The sequence below is a fragment of the Homalodisca vitripennis genome, unplaced genomic scaffold (genome assembly GCF_021130785.1).
Source record: "Homalodisca vitripennis isolate AUS2020 unplaced genomic scaffold, UT_GWSS_2.1 ScUCBcl_935;HRSCAF=3906, whole genome shotgun sequence".
NCBI classification, from domain to species: Eukaryota; Metazoa; Arthropoda; class Insecta; order Hemiptera; family Cicadellidae; genus Homalodisca; species Homalodisca vitripennis.
Window position 1 is genome coordinate 34,185 of NW_025777052.1, and position 22,797 is coordinate 56,981.

Consider the following 22,797-nt stretch of genomic DNA (forward strand, 5'->3'; position numbering starts at 1 on the left):
ATCTACCAGTAATTTTTTAAATATTTACAAATCGTATTGCTACTAGAGTTTTTCTTGGATGAGTACTGGAAATTTCAAATTTTCAGTTATTTTCCTAAACGGCGAGTTTTCTTTGGTAATATCTTTTCTTTACTGAACTTTACTATTTATTTCTAGACCACCACAAAACGTACAATGACATGAAGAGCAAGACGTACAAAAAGGATGGCAAGCCTTTTCATATTCTGCATGGCCCTGGTTCTGTCTCCGGCTTTGTGTCAGACGACGACATTAGGGTGAGTTTAGCATCTTACAACTCTTTCAGCCACAACTATTTATCTCTTGATCATTTTGTAATGAATGTATTTGTTTATTTTTTCACTATTTGCATATTTTTAAATGAAAGCCAAAAAGAATAGTTATTATGTATGTCTTTAAGTGCAAGAGCAAGTGATTACAGGCCGCTTCACACTGCAGTCCATCCGTCCACTGGACAGGTGAATTGGATGTTAGGTAAAGATCGTTCGCCTGTGTACCTGGAACATCGGACACCGGCGGCGGCCGTCCAACCCCTGGAAGAAATTTACGTCCAGCGTATGAATATTTCGGAGTCGCTCGCCTAGCGATTTTTACAGGAGTCCGCGTAGACGTTACCAGCTGCGTATGCGCATGCGCATTCAACAGACGCCGTCCCGCTAGAGATATTCCAAAAGACACCTAATGGATTTTGCAGGTGCTGGACTGCCGGAACACCGGGACTAGGTGCGCCCCCTAGCGTTGAATTTTTTGGTACCCTCCTGTTTTGAAACTGACAAATTTTACAGTCATAATACCAACATGAGCAGTTAACTTGATTTCAATGCTGTCTCATTTACCAGCATAATTAAATCCGTCTTGAGTAAACAAAATAATAATGTAAATTAATATAATTCAATCTGGATCATTCTAAGACGAGGTTTATCGTCGATATTGCCGAGCGGCCGGGTTGTGTGTTGCGACCTAAGCACCTCCTGAACATCGATATAAACAATAGGAGTTGTTCGCACTTGTGCTAAAGGGATGCCTCGACACGGCCCGCTCCTCGCGTTTTGCCCGCTCACTCAACGGCCGCGCGACCTACCTGGTGTACTGTTACACACTGTTCACTCTTTTCTATTCATGCTACCTACAAATTGGTTTGTTGTACATCCATCATGGGTTGCTTGCATGATTTGAGGTTAAATAAAGTATTATACAAATAATGAGAATCAAGTGAAGTTCATTGGTTATGTCAGTTTTGGAAATTACTCAAAGTTTGATTAGTGTGAAAATGTCTATAAATCAATTAAATGTGTATTACAAAATTGTTTGAATCAGGCATTCGTGTACATAATGTTACTTTTGATGGTATCTCTAATCTCTACAAACACCGGGTAGTTAAAAATCTTCCCCATAACTATTTTTTATTTGAAAGTAAGCAGTGTAAATAAAAATGTTTGTACCATTATCGATACTTGTCTTATGCTTAAATTGGCTCGCGTATACTATAACCAGTAGATGGTATTGATGATTTTAAATACATGTGGTGACATAGATTTAAATCATCAATACCGGTGGTGACCGATGCCAGAAGTGTCAATTCGGAAAGGCGGAAATTTGCCGTTTACCACATTAGCTAGATATCCAGCAACCATTACCTGTAAAATTAAAAGGCTATAATCCAATTGTATCATCAAATTACCTTCAATAATGTATAGCCTAATACATATACTTTCACTCATCTAATGTATTAAAATGGTTTATTTTGACCTTCCTGCACTCCAGCTTACCAATTTCACCAAGAGGTCGACTACGACCATACAATTTCCCTGGAGTGATTTATGCCTATGTGCAATCGATAGTTACACTAGTACAGCGATTGTTAGGTAATACCAATCCAGAGAACAATTAGTGTGAGATTATTTTTAAGCAGGATAATAATTCTGTGCAATCCTGTCTTTGACTTAACCCACCTACTTTGCCATTTGTGATATTTAGCCGTTGTCCCACTGTGTCTGCAAAACAAGGATGGGTACAGTTCTGGAAGTGTTATAAACTGTTTCTTTATAGAGATTTGATTAAACCAAAATCCACGCGATAAGTTTTAGTTTCAGAAACATATTTCCTGACGATACGTTTATTAAATTTTGTTAGTATTTTGATCTCTGATAATATTTTGTGACATTATTTTTCTTGGAAAATAACGCTTTTTGTAATATTGTTATTTTATTTTTGTAAGAAATTAAATAAATAACACATTATGAATGAAAATTGTTATTCCAGATGTGACATTTGCATTTAAACAGTTTGCTGCAATTCATGCAGAAAAAAGCTATGCGACTTACACTTAATTTTTCGAAAGTACTGAGACAAGTATCTATTTAAAAACATTTCAATTGAATTTATATGTTTTTTTTTATAAGAGCTAAGCAAAACACCCGATACAAAGAAGTGCAGATGAGGTCGAACAGAACGTAACTTCTTCATGGCATTGCTTTATGAGAATACTTGCAATTTTGCTACCCTTTTACCTTTGGACTCAATAGGGTTCCTACTTTCACAAGGAGTTACTTTGTACCAAGTTTCAAGCCTCTAGAACACTTCTATGAAGACTTATTGCATATATGGACAGACTGGCATCGACACGATTTTAAGAAGGATCTGTCAAGCCGTAATTAATTTATGAATTTAATTTAATAAATATGAAATGTCAACATCCAATAAAGCTCAACACTAATGCAGGTTGGAAGACTCAAGGTGACTCAGCAAGTCTTTGGAGAGGCCACTAGCATCGATAACTACACTTCATCCCTGAAGTTCGATGGCATCCTCGGAATGGCTTACCCTGCTCTCTCTAGCATCGGAACTGATCCTCCATTCGTCAACATGATCAAGCAAAATGTAGTCAGCAATCCAGTCTTTGCTTTCTACCTTAACAAGTGAGAAAATCTAAAATTTTAAAATTGCCAAAAAATATGCATTTCTTGGAAAGACATAACTCTTCTATTGTGCATGCAATGGCTTTTTTGATAGGTTTTTTCATAATCGCATCTCTTTTCTTAACCTTCCCTAAAAACCGGAAAAAATCTGTTAAACATCCCTAAAGTAAAATAAAATTTTCAAGGTTTTTAAAGAACTTTGCTTTTGGTATAAAGTAATGTACTGTACTTAAAAACATGTAATTGTATATTATTATCTTTTCTCTCTCAGCTGTAGTTTGCATTTCAAAACTCCTGTTGAAGTACTACAATGTGAGTATGGTTTCTTGTCAATCCCCCGTAAAAAGTAATCCGTGAGTCGGAAGGTGGACCTGAGGCCGTGACCGTCGGACACTGAGGAGGTCGTAAATAAATGGCCACGACAGTTTTACGACGAGTATTAGTAGGCAGGCAGGCAGCGGGTAGGCCGGGACTCTTGTCCCTTCTGAGGTAGCGTCTCTGCAACAAGTAGAATGGCTACTGGTCATTTGTACGTCCAGCCCCAAGTGGGGCTATTGTTGCGTTGGGTCGTGAGGAAAATTGTTAAATGTGTGGTTTTAATTTCGGTCGGTTAAAAGTAGTCTAGTTGGTTGGGAAGTGAAGTGGAGAGTCGTTGGTTTTTGTTGTTGTCCGTTCATTCTTCTAGGGTGGGTCATCTATTATAACCTTTAGTTGTGGATTTTCCACGGATGGACGGCGTCCCTGGTTACCCACTCACGGATGTGACCCCACTTTGATTCAGCTTCTGCTGCATACATGGCTCTCGCCTGGCCTGTGATGAAATCATGCAGGCTGGGTAGTCCTGCAGACCGTAGGACGACCGTGTTCCTGACGAACCATGGTGTGATCGTCAGTTGGCGGAGCGTCCTGTTCTCTAGTGCCTTCCTGGTCGTCTTGGAGGTGTGTGGATACCAGGCTGGAGCCGCGTATGAGTCCTTTAACTCCCTTCTCAAAATGACTTTATTCAGCTATAGCTTGAGGGAACTGTTGTAATGATTTTTCTGATTGCCTTTAAATTTCCCATCACTTATTGCTTGTTACAGTGTATTAACATCTTCACGGAGACTATGTATTACTCGATCTTCAGTAATTCTAACCTACAGCGCACATTATGACGTTAAGTACAGTCAATGTATTAAGATACACAGTTCAAACAATACTAACTAAGACTACAGCAGCACTGGTGCTAAGGTTTTTTATTATCAAATATTTTCATTAAATCATTAAATCATTTTCAGCCTATTCTAAGATACCTGACTAATTCAATTTTTTTTCACGCTGCTACTTGGGTGCAAATTATTCGCATTCTCTTTCATTGTTTTGTAGAAACTGATGACCCAGTGAGACTATTTTCCTCTCTCAACTTTCTCTAAGTTATGAGCGACTGACATGAGAGACGAATATAATTAAAAATTAATACCGATATGTAAAGGTATCAAGTATGAGGTGTGAGAATCTGTTGCATATAATATGTGTGTCTGTGTTTAGTAAGGGAGGAACGGTAAACAAAATCGTTTCTTCATTTCAGCTACCTGTATCTAACACGTATTTTCTCAGTAGTGATTTCTTTTTAACTAACATCTTTACAGGAAAATGATTACTATAAATTTCTTTCCGTGTGAAACTTGTTTTAATATTATTCAAATCTCAAATATATTGAATTATAAACCGACAGAACAGAGGATATAATGCCTGAACCATTCATGAGCAAATCAGTCACTCATATCATCTTTAATTTTTAATAACAGCTAATGACTATCCTTGTCTTTGTCAAAGATTTGTCTAATGTCCAAGAACAAACCTTCTGGTTTGGAAGTTTTTGGATTGTTGATATTTAATTGGCTTTATTCTACACATTTTGGCAGGACTATCGGTTAATTTCGTTGCTAAATTCAAATTGAGTTGAAGCTGTAACAGTGTAACATCTAAAACTTACATATTTTGCAGCTTTTTTATAACTGAAAGCAATGATATTGGTCTGTAGTTTTTACGAATGCACTTTGCTCCTTTTCAAGAACAATTACATCTTAAATATTTTAAACAAAGGCAAAACTCTCACTCACTCACTCACCACTATTCCCAATATCTCTATCAAATTTGGCACATGTATGCATAGTGACTTAAATAGAAATATTAAAACATTTTATAAAGATCAACCATAAGGGTTTAAATGGAATTGCACCCCTAGAAGAACTGTATTTTGTCTTTCAACATATTGTTCAAGAAAGATGACATTTCACACACGCGTTCCTCTTCACACAAACAGAAAAACAAACATTTTCATGAAGATCGAATACTTACAGTGGTTGCAACGACTTGAAAAACTATATTTTTGTATTTTAACTTTCCGCTCTCCTATAAAGGATAAATTTAAAACACATATTTATTATGTTCTTAAACAAACTACCGGCACCGGAAATAATTTAAACCGGAATTAGATTACAACGCTGGAAGTAATCGCTCTTTGACAATAGTGGACATTTCAGCTAACTTATCGATGTAATATGATACAAACACCAACTTTCTTCATCAGGTAAACAAGGCAAACACTGATATAGCGCCGTAAATTATACCTCAGACCGAAAATCGATTTATTTGAGTGTAAGTGTACGATTTTAGACCGAAGAATATTTCTGGGATTTATATACTTTCTTGATTGGGTTAATAAAACAAAAGCTACTACTGCCTCTTTAATACCATAGACCGAAAGTAGATTTCTATGAATGGGAGTGCACAAAGAAGGCTTTTCAGAACTATGTACGTATAATTTTCCTAATTAGGGCAACAATGCAGTCTTCTAAGAAACTACAATATGTTTGACCGTAAGTAAATTAATTAAATAATTTGAAGTAGATGCTTTTATTATTATTATAAATTACTACCAGTTATCCGCGGCTTCGCATGCAAATTCGTAGGCTTTGCACATGTATTGCACTGCTGGGTTGATTTAATTATATTTCTGACGCCAATGTTGAATTTGCTTTGTTGTCTCAACCAATACAATCTGTCAAAAACTGTATGTTTATGGTCATTGTTATTTACTGTGGTTTTCGTATTATTTTGTTCCACAGAGTACAATAAAGCCTTTCTCGTGCTCAGTCTGACCTTAAGACAAAACACACATAGCAATATATAAAATATTATACTGTAACAAAGTATAAACAATAATAACATAAACTTTAACTTTCTTTAAGAAAAATACAGGGCCTCCAAAGAAGATCTTGTAATGAGGTCCCATCCTTGAGTTTAAAATAAATATTGTATTATTTTACTTTCTCGATTAAAAGGAAAAAAAAATCTTTTTTTGAGAGTGGGATGAAATTGAATTGTCCCTCTCATGATGAAGCAACACCTTTCACCACAAACTGTAAAATATTTTTGTGTGTGCTTTGGATATGATTATTTACAATAAAATAATATATTAACTGAAAAGTGACTTTACACTTGTAGTAGTGTAACCAAATTTTTCAAAACCTGCTCTTTGTTTCTTCTTGCTACTTGGGAAATAATATTCCTATAATCGAAAAATAATATGTATTGGAATAATAGGAACAGGCCTTTGCAGTCACACTTTACTAGGTCCACTGTTCTTTGCTCCATATGAGAAGTGTTATTGTGTAGCAGCGACTGACATAGATTAACTGTTTTTGTTATTGACGTACAATACAAGATAGATGAAAGTTTTCTGAAGTAAACGATATGTTGTTGCAGCAATAGGCCACATGTGAATACTTAATTTGTGTATTTACACGCATAATTTCTAGCTTATTGTAACCAAGCTTAGCATTAGTGTTTTAATATGCCCTGTTTATATTCATTCAGTTCTGAGTTTCAGTATAATTTTATTACGGTACATATTTATTGTGAGGATAAAATTAACTAAACCAGATATCAAGAACAACTCTGTCCAATAATTCAACAAAAGTTGGTAGGTGCTAATATTTGTTTATTGATCTCTTCATTATTTAATTGTTATTGGTTTTTATTTTCAATCTAACATAGCACTAAATTTTTTAGTTAATTTCCAGTATATTTGTAAAATAACGCTGTCCAAATTTAATAGAAGAGCGAAATTAAGAACTATATATGGGAGAAGATTAAGGTTTGAAAAAGTACAAAACCTTACTACTTTTAGGCTAGACAAGAAAGTATGAAAAGGTCGATAAGGCAGATTGTATACAGGCCGTCCACGTTACAAAACCATCACATATGTTTTTAAAACTATTCGATATCCTCCAGTGCTTACTCAATTTATATAAATCATCTGAATATACATTTAACGTAACTTGGGTAATAATACTTATTATTATTGATGACCGCCACAAAAGTAAGTTCTCGGTGGAGTGCGTGCGGGCATAGCTGGAGTTATATACCGCACGAGCACACGTGTCCACAGGGTTCAGTTGAGTTTGCCTATCGGAGCAACCGACAGAGTGCTCGTCACTCGCCGCTCTGAGGAAGTTCCCCGGACCGCCGACAGAGAGTGTCGTGGTGTAAGACCGCAGCCTGGCCCGGCGCGCCCGCTTGGTGGGACTCGGGACCTGGGTGCGGGTCCAGTGTATTGGTCATAGCAAAGTAATGGCAAATTAACAGAACGGGGGCTACTACAACTGAACCTTCATTTTTTGTTTGTTTTTTTTTAATAAAATTTTAGTATTTAAGAAAATTCAGTTTTATTACGATTATATATTTTTAACCAGAAAGCGTAGCAAAAACATTTATTAATCAGTAACAGCAATAAGCCAGATATAAATAGTAACGGTGTTAATGATGAATTATTTTCTAATATATTCGTGTGGTCTGGTATCCTTCCGGATCCATCATTGACTTTATTTTCTTATAACCAAATCTTTGAATAATTTGTTATATGACAACAACAACGTGTATTTAATGTAATACGCCTAATATACATTATAGCAGGACATACAGGTTTGTACCGTTATTAATTAACTCAACGCATGAGTGAATTCAGAAATATGTATGTGGAAAAAAGTAAATATATGATGTACCGTACTATAGAGATAAATGTTAATGGATGGAATGTAACTGTTTAAACTGTTATTATTGACTTAGGTTATTGAAGAAGCTGTACTGAAACATTTTGAGGTTTATTTGAAAAGGATGATTGTTATTACTATTATTATTCCGTTACGGATTATACGTATCTAACTGTTTTCTCTTTGTGAGTAGTAGGTACAAACTGATACAGCGGTGTAATAGTTTATTAATGTATAAATTCAACTAATATGTTACCGACGAGATGCCAATCTACGAAAAGTTAATCCATTATCTTTAAATACCACACTTGTATCAGTGTTCATTTGTTATCTTATCAATTTACAATTGGCTCGAGATGACAATACCTAATTTACTAGAAAATGTAGGCTAAAAAAAACACAGGAAGAATAACTTTTTGCCTTGGATTGTTTTATGTATAAATATTAATAATTACTATAAATAATTATATTGATAGATGTGTAAAGATTCTTGGCAGTTTTGGTTTCGCCGATACTTTGGTAACGGAAACTACTTCAATTGTATGAATCACATTTTGTTAAGCGGCCAAGGTCTAGCTGGGTAAGCAGAACATTTTGGCTGTCATAGATTCGTCAATAATTTAGGGACCATCGAACTGTCTTTCTGATCGTCTGTATTGGTGAAAACAAGTTTATTTGATGTACGTAGATGTAATAATGACGTAAACATGTGGAACGTAGTTTAAAGTTTGAATTTGCTGCGGACAAAGATTCAACGAGAATTATATGGATTTATGTAAATAGTGTGTCTAATATGTTTATTAATATAATGAATAATGCAGTTGCCCTTTTAAAAATTGAAAAAAGTCATTAAAAGTAATTAGAATTGAATATGTATGTATTGGAACACGATTTATTATTAAATAACAGGTACCAGTGGCGTAGCAGGGGGTCCGGACCCCCTTCCGAAATTTTAAGACATATTAAAAAAATAAAGCATGGAGCAGGAGAAAAAAGGAGAGTTATCATTACTCTTGTCTACAAACATTAAATTGATTGATTTAATTGATTGAAGTGACCGTTGTTAAAAATATTATTGTCCTTTCGATAAATCATAAATTATCAAACGATACTTTTGGACTCGGCCTTTCGGATAGTGTAGTGTAATCACGGTATTTGTATGGGCGCGGTCACGTGACGTCGCAAAGTCACCTGAACCGTAACACGACGAACAGTTTAAATTAGCGACCACTTCGTTCAAATTCGTCTTGGGGACGTAAAATGACTGCTTAGAATTAAGTTACGACGTTGATTTTAGATGTCATTAAACTGTAAACGTGTACATAATTATCGAAAAAAATATAAAAAATCACTTTCGGTCGGAAAATACACTTTAAAAACTCTACTGATTAGAACTTCAACTAATTTGGACTTCAGTGATTGAGGTAAACGTGGTGTTTTCGATTTTTGTTATCATTAAACTGTACACTGTACCTATATAATTATCGAGAAAAAAATCACTTTTGGTCGGTAAATACGGAAGTGATTCAAGTTTTGACGATTTTGGATTTCACTGGTTGAGTGGTTGAGGTGAAAGTGGTACTTAGAATTATGTTAGGACGGTGATTTTAGGTATTAATTCAACCCCGACTAATACCTATATAATTATAGAAGAAAAATTGAAAAAATCGCTTCCGGTCGGATATTACAACGGAAACCGATTACTGATAAAAGCTTATACTGATAAAAGTTCCGGCTACTTTGGATTTCACTGACTGAGGTATTATTTTATTTATCTTAGTATATTCCGATCGGAAGTGATTATTTTTGTTTTTTTTTTTCGATAATTATATATTTATTAGTCGGTATATATTTATTGAATTAATACCTAAAATCAATGTCCTAACATAATTATAAGTACTAATTTTACCTCATCCACTCAACCAGTGAAATCCAAAATCGTCAAAACTTGAACCGGTAGATAGCTTTTCTTCGCTATTTACCGACCGGAAGTGATTTTTTTCTCGATAATTATATATTAGTCGAGTACAGTTTAATGATAATAAAAATAGGCCGTCCTAACTCAATCAAAAATATCACGTTTACCTCAATAGCCGTAGTCCAAAGTAGTTGAAGTTCTAATCATTAGAGTTTTTCAGGTGTATTTTATTTCTGACATAAAATGATTTTTTTTTCCAATAATTATATACTCGGCTACAGTGTAATGATAGTTTACAAAAAATCGTCATTATAACTCATTCATAAATACCTCAATCAGTGAAATCCAAAGTAGATGAACTTCTAATTAGTAGAGTTTTTGCAGTGCATTTTCCGACCGTTAGTTTCATCTGTACCCGGGCAACGCTCGAAAATTGCCCTCCTTTTATAAATGGTTTTCGGCCGTCAGTAGCCCAATGTCCCTGAAGGGGTATTTTATTTTCTCCACAGAATATACAGTAGTTGTGTCAATTATACGCTTGAGTGAAGCTCTGTTTTGTTCTTTTTCTTTCTTATCTAGAGAATCCAACATCACGTTGGTGCCTTCTACTAGAGTTGCTGTGAGAGTTTAATTTGCCTATTACATCTTTCCACTTTCTATAAGGCGTAGTTACTAAAGCTCCATATTTTTGGTATTTACCTTTTACCAGCGAATTCATTGGCAAATAACACACAAAACGTCCCCCGGATCCCCCGGTTTCGGACCCCCCCCCCGAACGAAAATTCTGGCTACGCTACTGACAAGTACCTATTATAGCCATGCCCTGTTTCAATAGCTTAATAAATACTCCTAAAAATCAGCAATGGTCACTGAAAGGTATTTTCGAGGAGTATTAGCATTTGCGTTGTTGTTCCGATCAAGGAAATAAATACATGTTTAGGTCTGAAAAGTCTTCTTTGTTAAAAAATCGTATACATACATTCAAAAAATGTGTTTATATATATATACACACACACACATATATATATATATACACACACACACACACACACACACACACACACACACACACACACACACACATATATACGCGCGCGCGCGCGCGCGCGCGCGTGTGTGTGTGTGTGTGTGTGTGTGTGTGTGTGTGTGTGTGTGTGTGTGCGTGCGTGCGTGTGTGTGTATAAACACATTTTTTTAATGTATGTATACGATTTTTTAACAAAGAAGACTTTTCAGACCTAAACATGTATTTATTTCCTTGATCGGAACAACAACGCAAATACTACTACTCCTCGAAAATACCTTTCAGTGACCATTGCTGATTTTTAGGAGTATTTATTAAGCTATTGAAACAGGGCATGGCTATAATAGGTACCTGTTATTTAATAATAAATCGTGTTCCAATACATACATATTCAATTCTAATTACTTTTAATGACTTTTTTCAATTTTTAAAAAGGCAACTGCATTATTCATTATATTAATAAACATATTAGACACACTATTTACATAAATCCATATAATTCTCGTTGAATCTTTGTCCCCAGCAGATTCAAACTTTAAACTACGTTCCACATGTTACGTCATTATTACATCTACTTACATCAAATAAACTTGTTTTCACCAATACAGACGATCAGAAAGACAGTTCGATGGTCCCTAAATTATTGACGAGTCTATGACAGCCAAAATGTTCTGCTTACCCAGCTAGACCTTGGCCGCTTAACAAAATGTGATTCATACAATTGAAGTAGTTTCCGTTACCAAAGTATCGGCGAAACCAAAACTGCCAAGAATCTTTACATATCTATCAATATAATTATTTATAGTAATTATCAATATTTATACATAAAACAATCCAAGGCAAAAAGTTATTCTTCCTGTGTTTTTTTAGCCTACATTTTCTAGTAAATTAGGTAATGTCATCTCGAGCCAATTGTAAATTGATAAGATAACAAATGAAAACTGATACAAGTGTGGTATTTAAAGATAATGGATTAACTTTTCGTAGATTGGCATCTCGTCGGTAACATATTAGTTGAATTTATACATTAATAAACTATTACACCGCTGTATCAGTTTGTACCTACTACTCACAAAGAGAAAACAGTTAGATACGTATGATTCGTAACGGAATAATAATAGTAATAACAATCATCCTTTTCAAATAAACCTCAAAATGTTTCAGTACAGCTTCTTCAATAACCTAAGTCAATAATAACAGTTTAAACAGTTAAATTCCATCCATTAACATTTATCTCTATAGTACGGTACATCATATATTTACTTTTTTCCACATACATATTTCTGAATTCACTCATGCGTTGAGTTAATTAATAACTGTACAAACCTGTATGTCCTGCTATAATGTATATTAGGCGTATTACATTAAATACACGTTGTTTTTGTCATATAACAAATTATTGAAAGATTTGGTTATAAGAAAATAAAGTCAATGATGGATCCGGAAGTATACCAGAACCACACGAATATATTAGAAAATAATTCATCATTAACACCGTTACTATTTATATCTGGCTTATTGCTGTTACTGATTAATAAATGTTTTTGCTACGCTTTCTGGTTAAAAATATATAATCGTAATAAAACTGAATTTTCTTAAATACTACAATTTTATTTTAAAACAAAAAAAAACAAAAAATGAAGGTTCAGTTGTAGTAGCCCCCGTTCTGTTAATTTGCCATTACTTTGCTATGACCAATACACTGGACCCGCACCCAGGTCCCGAGTCCCACCAAGCGGGCGCGCCGGGCCAGGCTGCGGTCTTACACCACGACACTCTCTGTCGGCGGTCCGGGGAACTTCCTCAGAGCGGCGAGTGACGAGCACTCTGTCGGTTGCTCCGATAGGCAAACTCAACTGAACCCTGTGGACACGTGTGCTCGTGCAGTATATAACTCCAGCTATGCCCGCACGCACTCCACCGAGAACTTACTTTCGTGGCGGTCATCAATAATAATAAGTATTATTACCCAAGTTACGTTAAATGTATATTCAGATGATTTATATAAATTGAGTAAGCACTGGAGGATATCGAATCGTTTTAAAAACATATGTGATGGTTTTGTAACGTGGACGGCCTGTATACAATCTGCCTTATCGACCTTTTCATACTTTCTTGTCTAGCCTAAAAGTAGTAAGGTTTTGTACTTTTTCAAACCTTAATCTTCTCCCATATATAGTTCTTAATTTCGCTCTTCTATTAAATTTGGACAGCGTTATTTTACAAACATACTGGAAATTAACTAAAAAATGTAGTGCTATGTTAGAAAGAAAATAAAAATCAATAACAATTAAATAATGAAGAGATCAATAAACAAATATTAGCACCTACCAACTTTTGCTGAATTATTGGACAGAGTTGTTCTTGATATCTGGTTTAGTTAATTTTATCCTCACAATAAATATGTAATAAAATTATACTGAAACTCAGAACTGAATGAATATTAAAACCTGCAGCGCATATTAAAACACTAATGCTAAGTTTGGTTACAATAAGCTAGAAATTATGTGTGTAAATACACAAATTACGTATTCACATGTGGCCTATTGCTGCAACAACATATTGTTTACTTCAGAAAACTTTCATCTATCTTGTATTGTACGTCAATAACAAAAAACCGTTAATCTATGTCAGTCGCTGCTACACTATAACACTTCTCATATGGAGCAAAGAACAGTGGACCTAGTAAAGTGTGACTGCAAAGGCCTGTTCCTATTATTCCAATACATATTATTTTTCAATTATAGGAATATTATTTCCCAAGTAGCAAGAAGAAACAAAGAGCAGGTTTTGAAAAATTTGGTTACACTACTACAAGTGTAAAGTCACTTTTCAGTTAATATATATGTTATTGTAAATAATCATATCCAAAGCACACACAAAAATATTTTACAGTTTGTGGTGAAAGGTGTTGCTTCATCATGAGAGGGACAATTCAATTTCATCCCACTCTCAAAAAAAAGATTTTTTTTCTTTTAATCGAGAAACTAAAATAATACAATATTTAATTTAAATTCAAGGATGGGACCTCATTACAAGATCTTCTTTGGAGGCCCTGTATTTTTCTTAAAGAAAGTTAAAGTTTATGTTATTAGTATAAATGTTATTATTGTTTATATTTTGTTACAGTATATATGTTATATTTTAAATATTGCTATGTGTGTTTTGTCTTAAGGTCAGACTGAGCACGAGAAAGGCTTTATTGTACTCTGTTTTGTTTTCAACATCTTTGTTTTTGTACTTTGTTCAAATTTGAAAAGAATATTTTCAAGGGGATTATTCTTTGGTTTGACTGTCAAACAAGAAAAAAATCAAATGTGTTACTTTCTTTAAGAAATCAATTTCTTTCTTTCTTTCTCTTTATTGCACAGGGAGATACAGGACCAGTTAGAACTCAGCAAGAAAACAGGTGCAGAGTTGGTTCTGGGAGGTGTAGATTCTAAGCACTACCAGGGTCAGTTTACCTTTGCTCCCGTCAATTCTCAGGTGTACTGGCAATTTCAACTCGATGGGTAAGATTTTATCAGAATCCATTTTAATGTGATTTATTTGTAGTTTTGTTTAATTTTGAAGCACTTTTGCCTATCACTCACATGTTAATGGACTGTTTGGTGTAGTAATACTTGCAACAGTCAACAGTGGCATTCCCACAATAAAAACCCCCGATGTTTCAAATTGACGTTGTCAACTCTAGGTTTTGTTCATAGCTTTATTTACAATCTATTCAATACAATTGAACAACAAGTAAATGTGAGGGTTAATTAGAAAAACATGGGTAAGCAGCGGTTCACAGCTAACAACACTGCTTAGCAAACACTCAAATAAATCTTAGTAGTAGATCAAGAACACTGTGTCTATTTAGTCTGTAAACACTGCCACTATCATCAAGTAAGTTGGCAAGATGGATTAGGATGGTTATTCAACTTTTATTTGTAATTTGGTGTTTAAATTTGTCATTTTCTCCTTGACAAATAAAATACTTAAGTCTTGATGGATTATGTTATTCACATACCAAGGAGCTTTGTGCATGTTTTGTAGGATTTTTATCTATATTGGATTATATCTATATTGTCATTTGAGTCAAACCCCCATAGTGAGAGTCATAAGTCCAAACAAGTTTCAAAATGGCTTTGTAAAGGGAATTTTATTTTCCAAAGACAGAGCGTTTACCAGTTTCAATATTTATTATTTAACTGAAGTCTTTTGAGCTATATGTTGGAATGCCATTCCAACCTTCTATCAATCTGCATTCCCAGGTATGGAATAAGATAGTGTAATTTGGGGCTTTCAATAGTGTAATCAACTCAAAAGTGGATGTGAAAGGTTCTCCAGAACTTTCTCAATATCTTTGCAAACATTAACTGAGTGTTTGTTACCCGGATAAAAGAATCAAACAAAGTCCTACAGTGAATGTTTAGTTCTTAATTCATTTTTGTGCAACTTTCTTTTTGTACCTCTTAAGAACTTCTGTACCCAAAAAACTTGCCTAATGGGAAGCACTTATATCACAACTACAACCATATATGTAAATATTACATATCATAGTTATAGTGCCATATCTGACAACATCAATAAGAATGTTTTTATGACAATTGATTGTATTTTTGCTATACATTGCAATTAACAGGAGGCAAATACATGTCATCGTTATACATAATCACTGCTTAATTATACAAACATATATCATTATTTCCATTTTGCTGATCATTAAAGATACTAATTTATTACAAATATAAAAAATAATGACAATAATAGCTCAGCATTATAATTAATTATCTATAAAACTTTGGTACAGTATTTGCTGAAAATGTTATTTAATGTATAGGAGTCTGTTCATTTTCAATATTTATTAATTTCTAAAACTTTTTTATAAAACTGTTTAAACCCATATGATGATAAGCAATATTTAACACACATATTTTATATATTTCCTCCAGCGTTGTTCTGCAGCAGCAACAAATCAGCCAGTCGTACCCTGCCATCGTAGACTCAGGAACCAGCCTCATCTGGGGGCCTTCTTCTGTCATAGACCTCATCAATGAAGCTCTCGATGGGCATGAAGAACACGGTATATATATTGTAAGTATTTTTAACAGATAATGTACATAATTATTTAAGGCCAAAATACAAGCCTCATTATGATGTTAGAGCTGCATACTAACCGTATAAAGCAATAAAAAAAATAAATATTATGGTTTAAAATGTTAAAGTAACTATTTCTAAAAAGAAACAATATTTCATAAACTCCTCTGAAAAATTAAGGATGTTTTAACTCGAACTTCAGAAATGCATAAAAACACTTTTACACACCTCATATTTAAAAAATTATCCAGAAAACGGCTCTCGAATTGAACCGTATTATCCGTGTTATTTGAACCTAAATATCAGTTTTTGATAGCTAATTCCTTAGTTTAAAGCTCCTTGTCGGATTGTCGACTCTTTTCCTTGCATATTTCTTAGCATATGCAGCAGCATTTTTGTTGTTGGTAACAACGTTTAAAAAAGGTTTTCAATCCATTCAATGTTTAATTTTTAGTGCATGGTGAAAAATATATAAGAAATAACAATAAAAAACATATATAATAATACATTTCTTGTCTTTTATTCTAGAAACCAAAGTATAAATTTTGAGTTTAAATGAATGTACAAAATTATGGTTTTACTACTATTAACCAAAAAATATTTTGGTTAGTAAAAAAGCCTACCTTAAGCTTACAGCTAGCCATTCTCTGCTTGTATTTGATTTACCGTAATTCGTGACTTCCCTCTTTATATAATTCTCTATAAATGTCATAACCTCTTTGAATTTTTCTTTACTTAGTCTAAAATACTGTTTGAATCCCTCTTCGTCCCCCTAAAAGTCTGCTATCAAATCATAGAATTCAACAAACACTTTTCTTTTTCTATTAATGGGGTGCACCCAATGTTTTTGTGTACCAACTGAATTTATTCAGTAGGACTGTATTTTCATCATCACTGCTGGAACTGTTACACTTCTCACAAAATCACTGTTACACCAAGGTAATTTTTAAATATGACAAAACATATTATTCCATAACAAAGTCTTGAAAATCCATGAACAATTCTTATTTGTGAAAGCATAAGTAAAATATACCTATTTCCTCACTCCACTATAGTTACAATTCTATTTACTAATTTTGTCAAAATCAGTGTGATGTTCAAATTCAGGCATTTTTGTAGTAGAATATCACAACTCTAAAACTGAAGCTTTTTAACTATCTGATAAGTGATATTAATAGTTGAAAAATAATCAAATTTCTGGTTAAATTCCTTTTTTAATTTTTAGAAAGCTACACTAATGTTCTATAAACACTTAGTATGCAATAATTAAGCACTTAAAAGTATGATTACATTTCTGAGTAAAGTGTGTGCTTTTCTAAATGTTTAAGCTAAAATTAATTTTCTATCCATATTCTAATATGTAGAATGTTACCATGTTATTGTACTCTAACTGTACAATATAACAAACAAAATGAAATATAAAATATATTGAAAATCGAAAAAGTTATGTTATTCAGTAAACTCTTCTCTTCAATTTGTTGAATAAATTAAATTTTTTCTTTAAAATGACACCTTTTCATGCTTCCACAAAATTTGGTTCATGTCTCGTGAGGTATCAGTGCCAAAATAAGTGTTTCAGGAAACTTCTTAGCAAATAAACTATTATGTTCTCACAATTCTAATATTGGCTCCAAAAATTTCTGAACTACTATACAAGTGGGCCGTGGTTTTAAAACATATGGTTAGTTGTGTATTTTTTCTATTTGGAAAATCTAAATTGTGAACTTTCAGCATCACTTTTCTTGAGGGATTATCGACTGAGTTTAGCATGTCAATCACGATTTTTATAAACACTTGTTGTGGTGAAAACATTGTATAAGTACATTCCTGATTTTACCCAGAAAAAGTTTAAGTACAAAATCATTCCTGTAAATCAACCAAATTTGTTTTGGTCTTTAGATTTATATATTGGTTTTTTTAATGTTGAAGTGAAGACTCCTTATAAGACTAATCAGCTTGTTGAACTTGAACCTAGAATCAAGAAGTTTATTAGCCATTGGTCACAACAATATGAAATAGGCATCGTCAAAATATACAGCACTGATATTTACAACAACAAAATTAGTTATTACAATATTGTACTATAATTATACTAATTTTATGACCAAGTAACAGGTTTAATATAATCTATGAAGAGTGTGCACATGGTTTGTTAATTACGTTATAGCTAATACAGTATAGAAAATCAGAAATCTACAAATCAAACTAATCAAAAAATGATATTTATGTCAGAATCTAAAAATTCTTTTAAAGAGTAGAATGGATTGCATATGAGCCAGTTACTTATCTTTAGTTTAAAAATATTGAAAGGAGTCATTGTAGCAGATGCAGGCAGCTTATTATAAAAAGTTATGCAATTGAATTTAAAAGAGTTGCCGGTTTTGACTAGCCTGTGCTGAGGGAGATCTAATTTGTTTTTACCCCTGGTATTGTGTTGATGAAAATCTTGTCTGGTATTGAAATCTGTAATTTGTAATTTTGTATAGACTAGTATATGAAAAATGTAAAGGTTAATAACTGTCATGAATTTGAGATTGATAAAAAGTGGTTTGCAATGTTCTAGAGAGCTGCTTCCACTGATGGTTCTAACTACTTTTTTTTGAATGAGAAGAATATCATTCACAGCATTGGAGTGACCCCACAAAACAATGCCATAGGAAATGTGTGATTGAAAAAAGGCAAAATATGCCACTCTCAAATATTCACAGCTAACAAAATCCCTCAGTTTCCACATTAGATACAAGACTCTAGATATTTTTCTACATACATGGTCAATGTGTGATTTCCAATTAAGCTTGCTGTCAAGATGAAAACCCAACAATTTTACAGATTGATCTTCATAATTTTCAGATAAGCTGAGAAGCAGATTTTGCGTTTTCTCCTGATTACATATCAGTCTATTAGAAGTGAACCAATTTAAAGCCAAGCTGTGAGATGCATCCATGTTTTCTTTCAGAGTATTCAACTGCTTATTAGATGAAAAAAGAGTGGTGTCATCAGCATAAATAACAATGTTAGACAACACATTAGAGGGCAGATCATTTATAAAAATGATGAATAAGAATGGTCCTAAAACTGAACCCTGTGGTACACCTGTGGCCACAGAAAGAGTGGTAGACTGCTGAGCTTGAACAGAAACATATTGTACTCTATTCGATAGATATGACTGCAATATATTAATGGAATTTTCTGATATACCATAGATCTTAAGTTTGTCGAGGAGGATGCCATGATTCACGCAATCGAACGCCTTACTTAAATCAATGAGTGTTAAAGCAACTGACTCCTTTTGTTCAAAAGCATGAAGTGCTTTAACGACTATTTCTGTAACGGCAGAAGTTGTAGATTTATTGGTACGAAAGCCATGTTGGTTATTACTGATTATATTATTGGACTCAAAATGTTGATTAAGTTGATGATACATTATAGATTCAAAAACTTTTGATAAGATGGGGACTATAGAAATTGGGCGATAGCTTTGGGGCAGAGATCTGTCCCCTTTTTTGTAGACTGGCAATACCTTGGAAATTTTTAGAAGATCAGGAAAATATCCATGTAATAAGCATTGATTGAAGATGAAAGCTAATGGTGAACTGATGTGTTTTATTGTGTTCTTGACAATATAATTAGATATACCATAAAAGTCGGAAGTTTTAGAGTTTGACAATTTAGCAGCTACCTTAGTTACATCAGTTGGGGTGATTAATGACCAAGTAAATTGAGGTACACAGTTAGTTAAAGTGTTAGCCAGTAGGTTGGTTGCCAATATGTCAGTGTTATCAATGTTAGTTTGAATGTCTGCCACCGACTGTATGAAATACTGGTTAGTTAGGTGTGGATCAAGTGTTGTTGGTGTCACACCTGTGTTGTTTTGTGTTTCTGAGGAAATTACCTCCCAGGCAGCCTTACATTTATTACTAGCTCCCTCTATATGATTTTCAAAACAAGCCCTTTTTGCTAGGTTGAGCTTTTTTCTATACTCTTTTTTGAAGAATTTATAAAGGTTATATGCAGCTTCCATATGCTGAGACCCAGTTTTTCTAAGATTCTTAAAAACATCAAAATAACCTAGCATTATTTCTCTACCTCTTTTTAAATCTTCATTGTACCACAAAAGTTTCTTTGTCTGCTTGCTTTTAACACCAATTTTAACTAATGGAGATGATAGATACCAAATATTGTTATATGTTTTTAGAAAACTGTTAAATAAAGTTTCAATGTCAATCTCTTTTCTTTTATAGGTATCAATTATTTTCCACCTTTCACTCTCCAAACTTTCTGCAAACAATTTAATTTGTGTCTCATTTTGCTTACGCATACATTTTTTTGAGGATGTGACTGTCTCATTTGGTCTACATGATCTATCAAGTTTTAGATTTAATAGAAGAGGATTATGATCGGAAATGCAGTCATTCAAAACTTTTAATTCATAACAATCCCTTGAAAAATTTACGAGGATGTTATCGAGACACGAATCATTTCTTGTAGGAGCCTTATTTATAGCTACCAAGTTAAGAGAGCGTAAGATGTTTACAAAGGTGGTTGTCACTGTGTCAGTGGTTTTATGGAATGGTATGTTGAAGTCACCTCCAATGACTAACTTAGAGGTATGTTGCAAAACCTTTTTAATAGCTTGTTCAAAGTTATCAAAAAATAAGTCCATATTACCACAAGGTGATCTATACAGAGAAACTATTGCTACTTCTAAATTGGCCAATTTTATTCCTGAAATTTCTAAATTTTGCTCTAGATTAAATTTGCTTAGGTCTAGTTCACTATATTCAAGCGAATCTCTTATAAAAATACCAGCACCCCCATTTTTTGAGGCTTTGCGACACACCATACTTGCAGCTTTGTAGCCCTGAGGTGTAAATAAAGATATCTGCTCTTCTAGTAACCAGTGCTCACAAATGCTTATAATATCTATATGCTTAAGTTTAGACAAGTGTTCTAATTCTAATAATTTATTACGGAGACATTGGATATTAATTTGTAAAATGTTAAGACCGATGTGCAAGTTTGATTCAATGAGTGAACTAGATTCATTGTTAAAGGTTGTTAAATTTTGATACAGACAAGGGGTTTTTCCATTATTTTCAACTAAGGTTTTTTTACATTTTGTACTTTTTTTCTTAAAAAATAACTATTTCTACCTTGGGGTTCTACTGTAATATTTCTTTTACATTCATCCACTAATTGTTGAGACACCACTCTTTTGTCTGTTTTGGGCGTTTCAAAACCCTGAAAAGGTGAAGAAATAGAAAAAGAGCTATGCTTCACTAGAGTTGGAGACTGTAGACAAGTCCCATTGTCTCCCGACAGGTGAGGGCTGGTGGAGTGTCCAGGTGGTGGTGTCTGTAGGGACTCAGTCACTGTAGGGTCAGTAGTCAGCTTCACTGGTGATGTCTGTTGAAATACTGCTGAGATGGACTGCTCCTCCAGAGTTGACTCCAAGCTTATCCTTGGGCTGACCTCTATCACAGATGGGCTGGTGGTTTGCTCTTGAGTAGGTATTTTTCCGCAGAGGTCAGGATCAGACTTTGATGTCGCTGAAGTTCTACCAATAGCCTGGACTATCTTCCTGCCAAGCAATTTTTTTCCCATCTTGTTCAGATGCATTCCATGGCGAGTAAAATGCTGTCCTCTCAGTTCAGTCCCATCAATAACATTGAAGCTCTCCATTTCCTCCAGTTTACCGTTTAAAATTGCAATTTCTTTGTTAATGAAATGTTTTTTCTCCAGGTCGTGTCTTTGAAACAATGGTACAAAAATAAAGTTGGTATGGTTATTTTGCTGACAAAACCGATGTATTTGACCTGGAATTACTTGTGCAGCTCGACGGTTTCTGTAGGTAACACGGCTCATATCATTAGCCCCTCCGATTATTACAACCACGTCCTGGTCTGTGAGGTCTGTACACATTGCGTTAGTGTTCTGCAGTATGTGGGTTATTGGGGCTCCAGGACAGGCATTGACAAAAACCTCAGAATCTGGTACTAGTGGTTGCACTGCGTCATACAGATTTTTACCATGACTGTCAGCAAAAATTTGGATTTTTTTGGGTATAAAACTGTTTTTAATTGTTTCTTGTTTTGTGTATGTTTTAGATTTAATAATAGGCCTTTTCTGCTTTAATTTACTTTCATTCTTGTAGTCACTGTTTAGTGTGTTGATTTCAGTCTGGTTTTGCAAAGGTTCATCTGTTATCAGCCCTGATAAAATGTCATACTTGTTTGAAAGTGTGATAGAAGTATTTGGGAGGGTTGGCCACTCATTCAAAGACTTTGTATTAATATGTTTACCTTTTCTGATTACTTCACAGAATGTTTTCCCTGATTCGTCCAGATGATTTTCTTTATGGGTATTAGAGAGGGTTTTTAAGTCCTCTTCAAGTAGTTTGGTTACTTCAATTAGATTCCTATGATCTAGCATTAATTCTGAATAAAGGTGTTCAAGATTTTGGCATTTCATTTCTTTTAATTTATTTTTTAATTTATTTTCTTCTAATATATTTTCAAGTTTCTTCTTTTCTTGTATAAGTTGTTCTTCTGCATTTGCTCTTTGTTTAGATATCCGTTCTATTTCGTTCTTCCAAATTTTCTCTTTAGAGTCCAGCCTTAATATGTCAACTTCTTCCTGTAATTTCCAAATTTTTTCATCTTTTCTATTTCATTTTTTCCAAAATTCTTTTCTCCTAGGCCATAGGAGACCTTACGAGAGGACTCTGTATCCCAGCAGATATGAGTTAAGCCGTTTACTTCACAAACTACCATTATATAATCACAATATATGTTTCTACTA

General features: G+C 33.9%; 1 protein-coding gene across 1 annotated transcript in view; it reads left to right on the top strand.

Annotated features, from left to right (window-relative positions):
• LOC124371105 (aspartic proteinase A3-like) overlaps positions 1-22,797 on the top strand; it is a 31,961-nt gene that overhangs the window by 5,708 nt on the left and 3,456 nt on the right. Inside the window, exons 4-7 of the mRNA XM_046829417.1 lie at positions 157-275; positions 2,740-2,936; positions 14,286-14,426; positions 15,852-15,993. Of these exons, the coding sequence (XP_046685373.1) occupies positions 157-275; positions 2,740-2,936; positions 14,286-14,426; positions 15,852-15,993 (599 nt within the window). The remainder of the gene's footprint in view (positions 1-156; positions 276-2,739; positions 2,937-14,285; positions 14,427-15,851; positions 15,994-22,797) is intronic.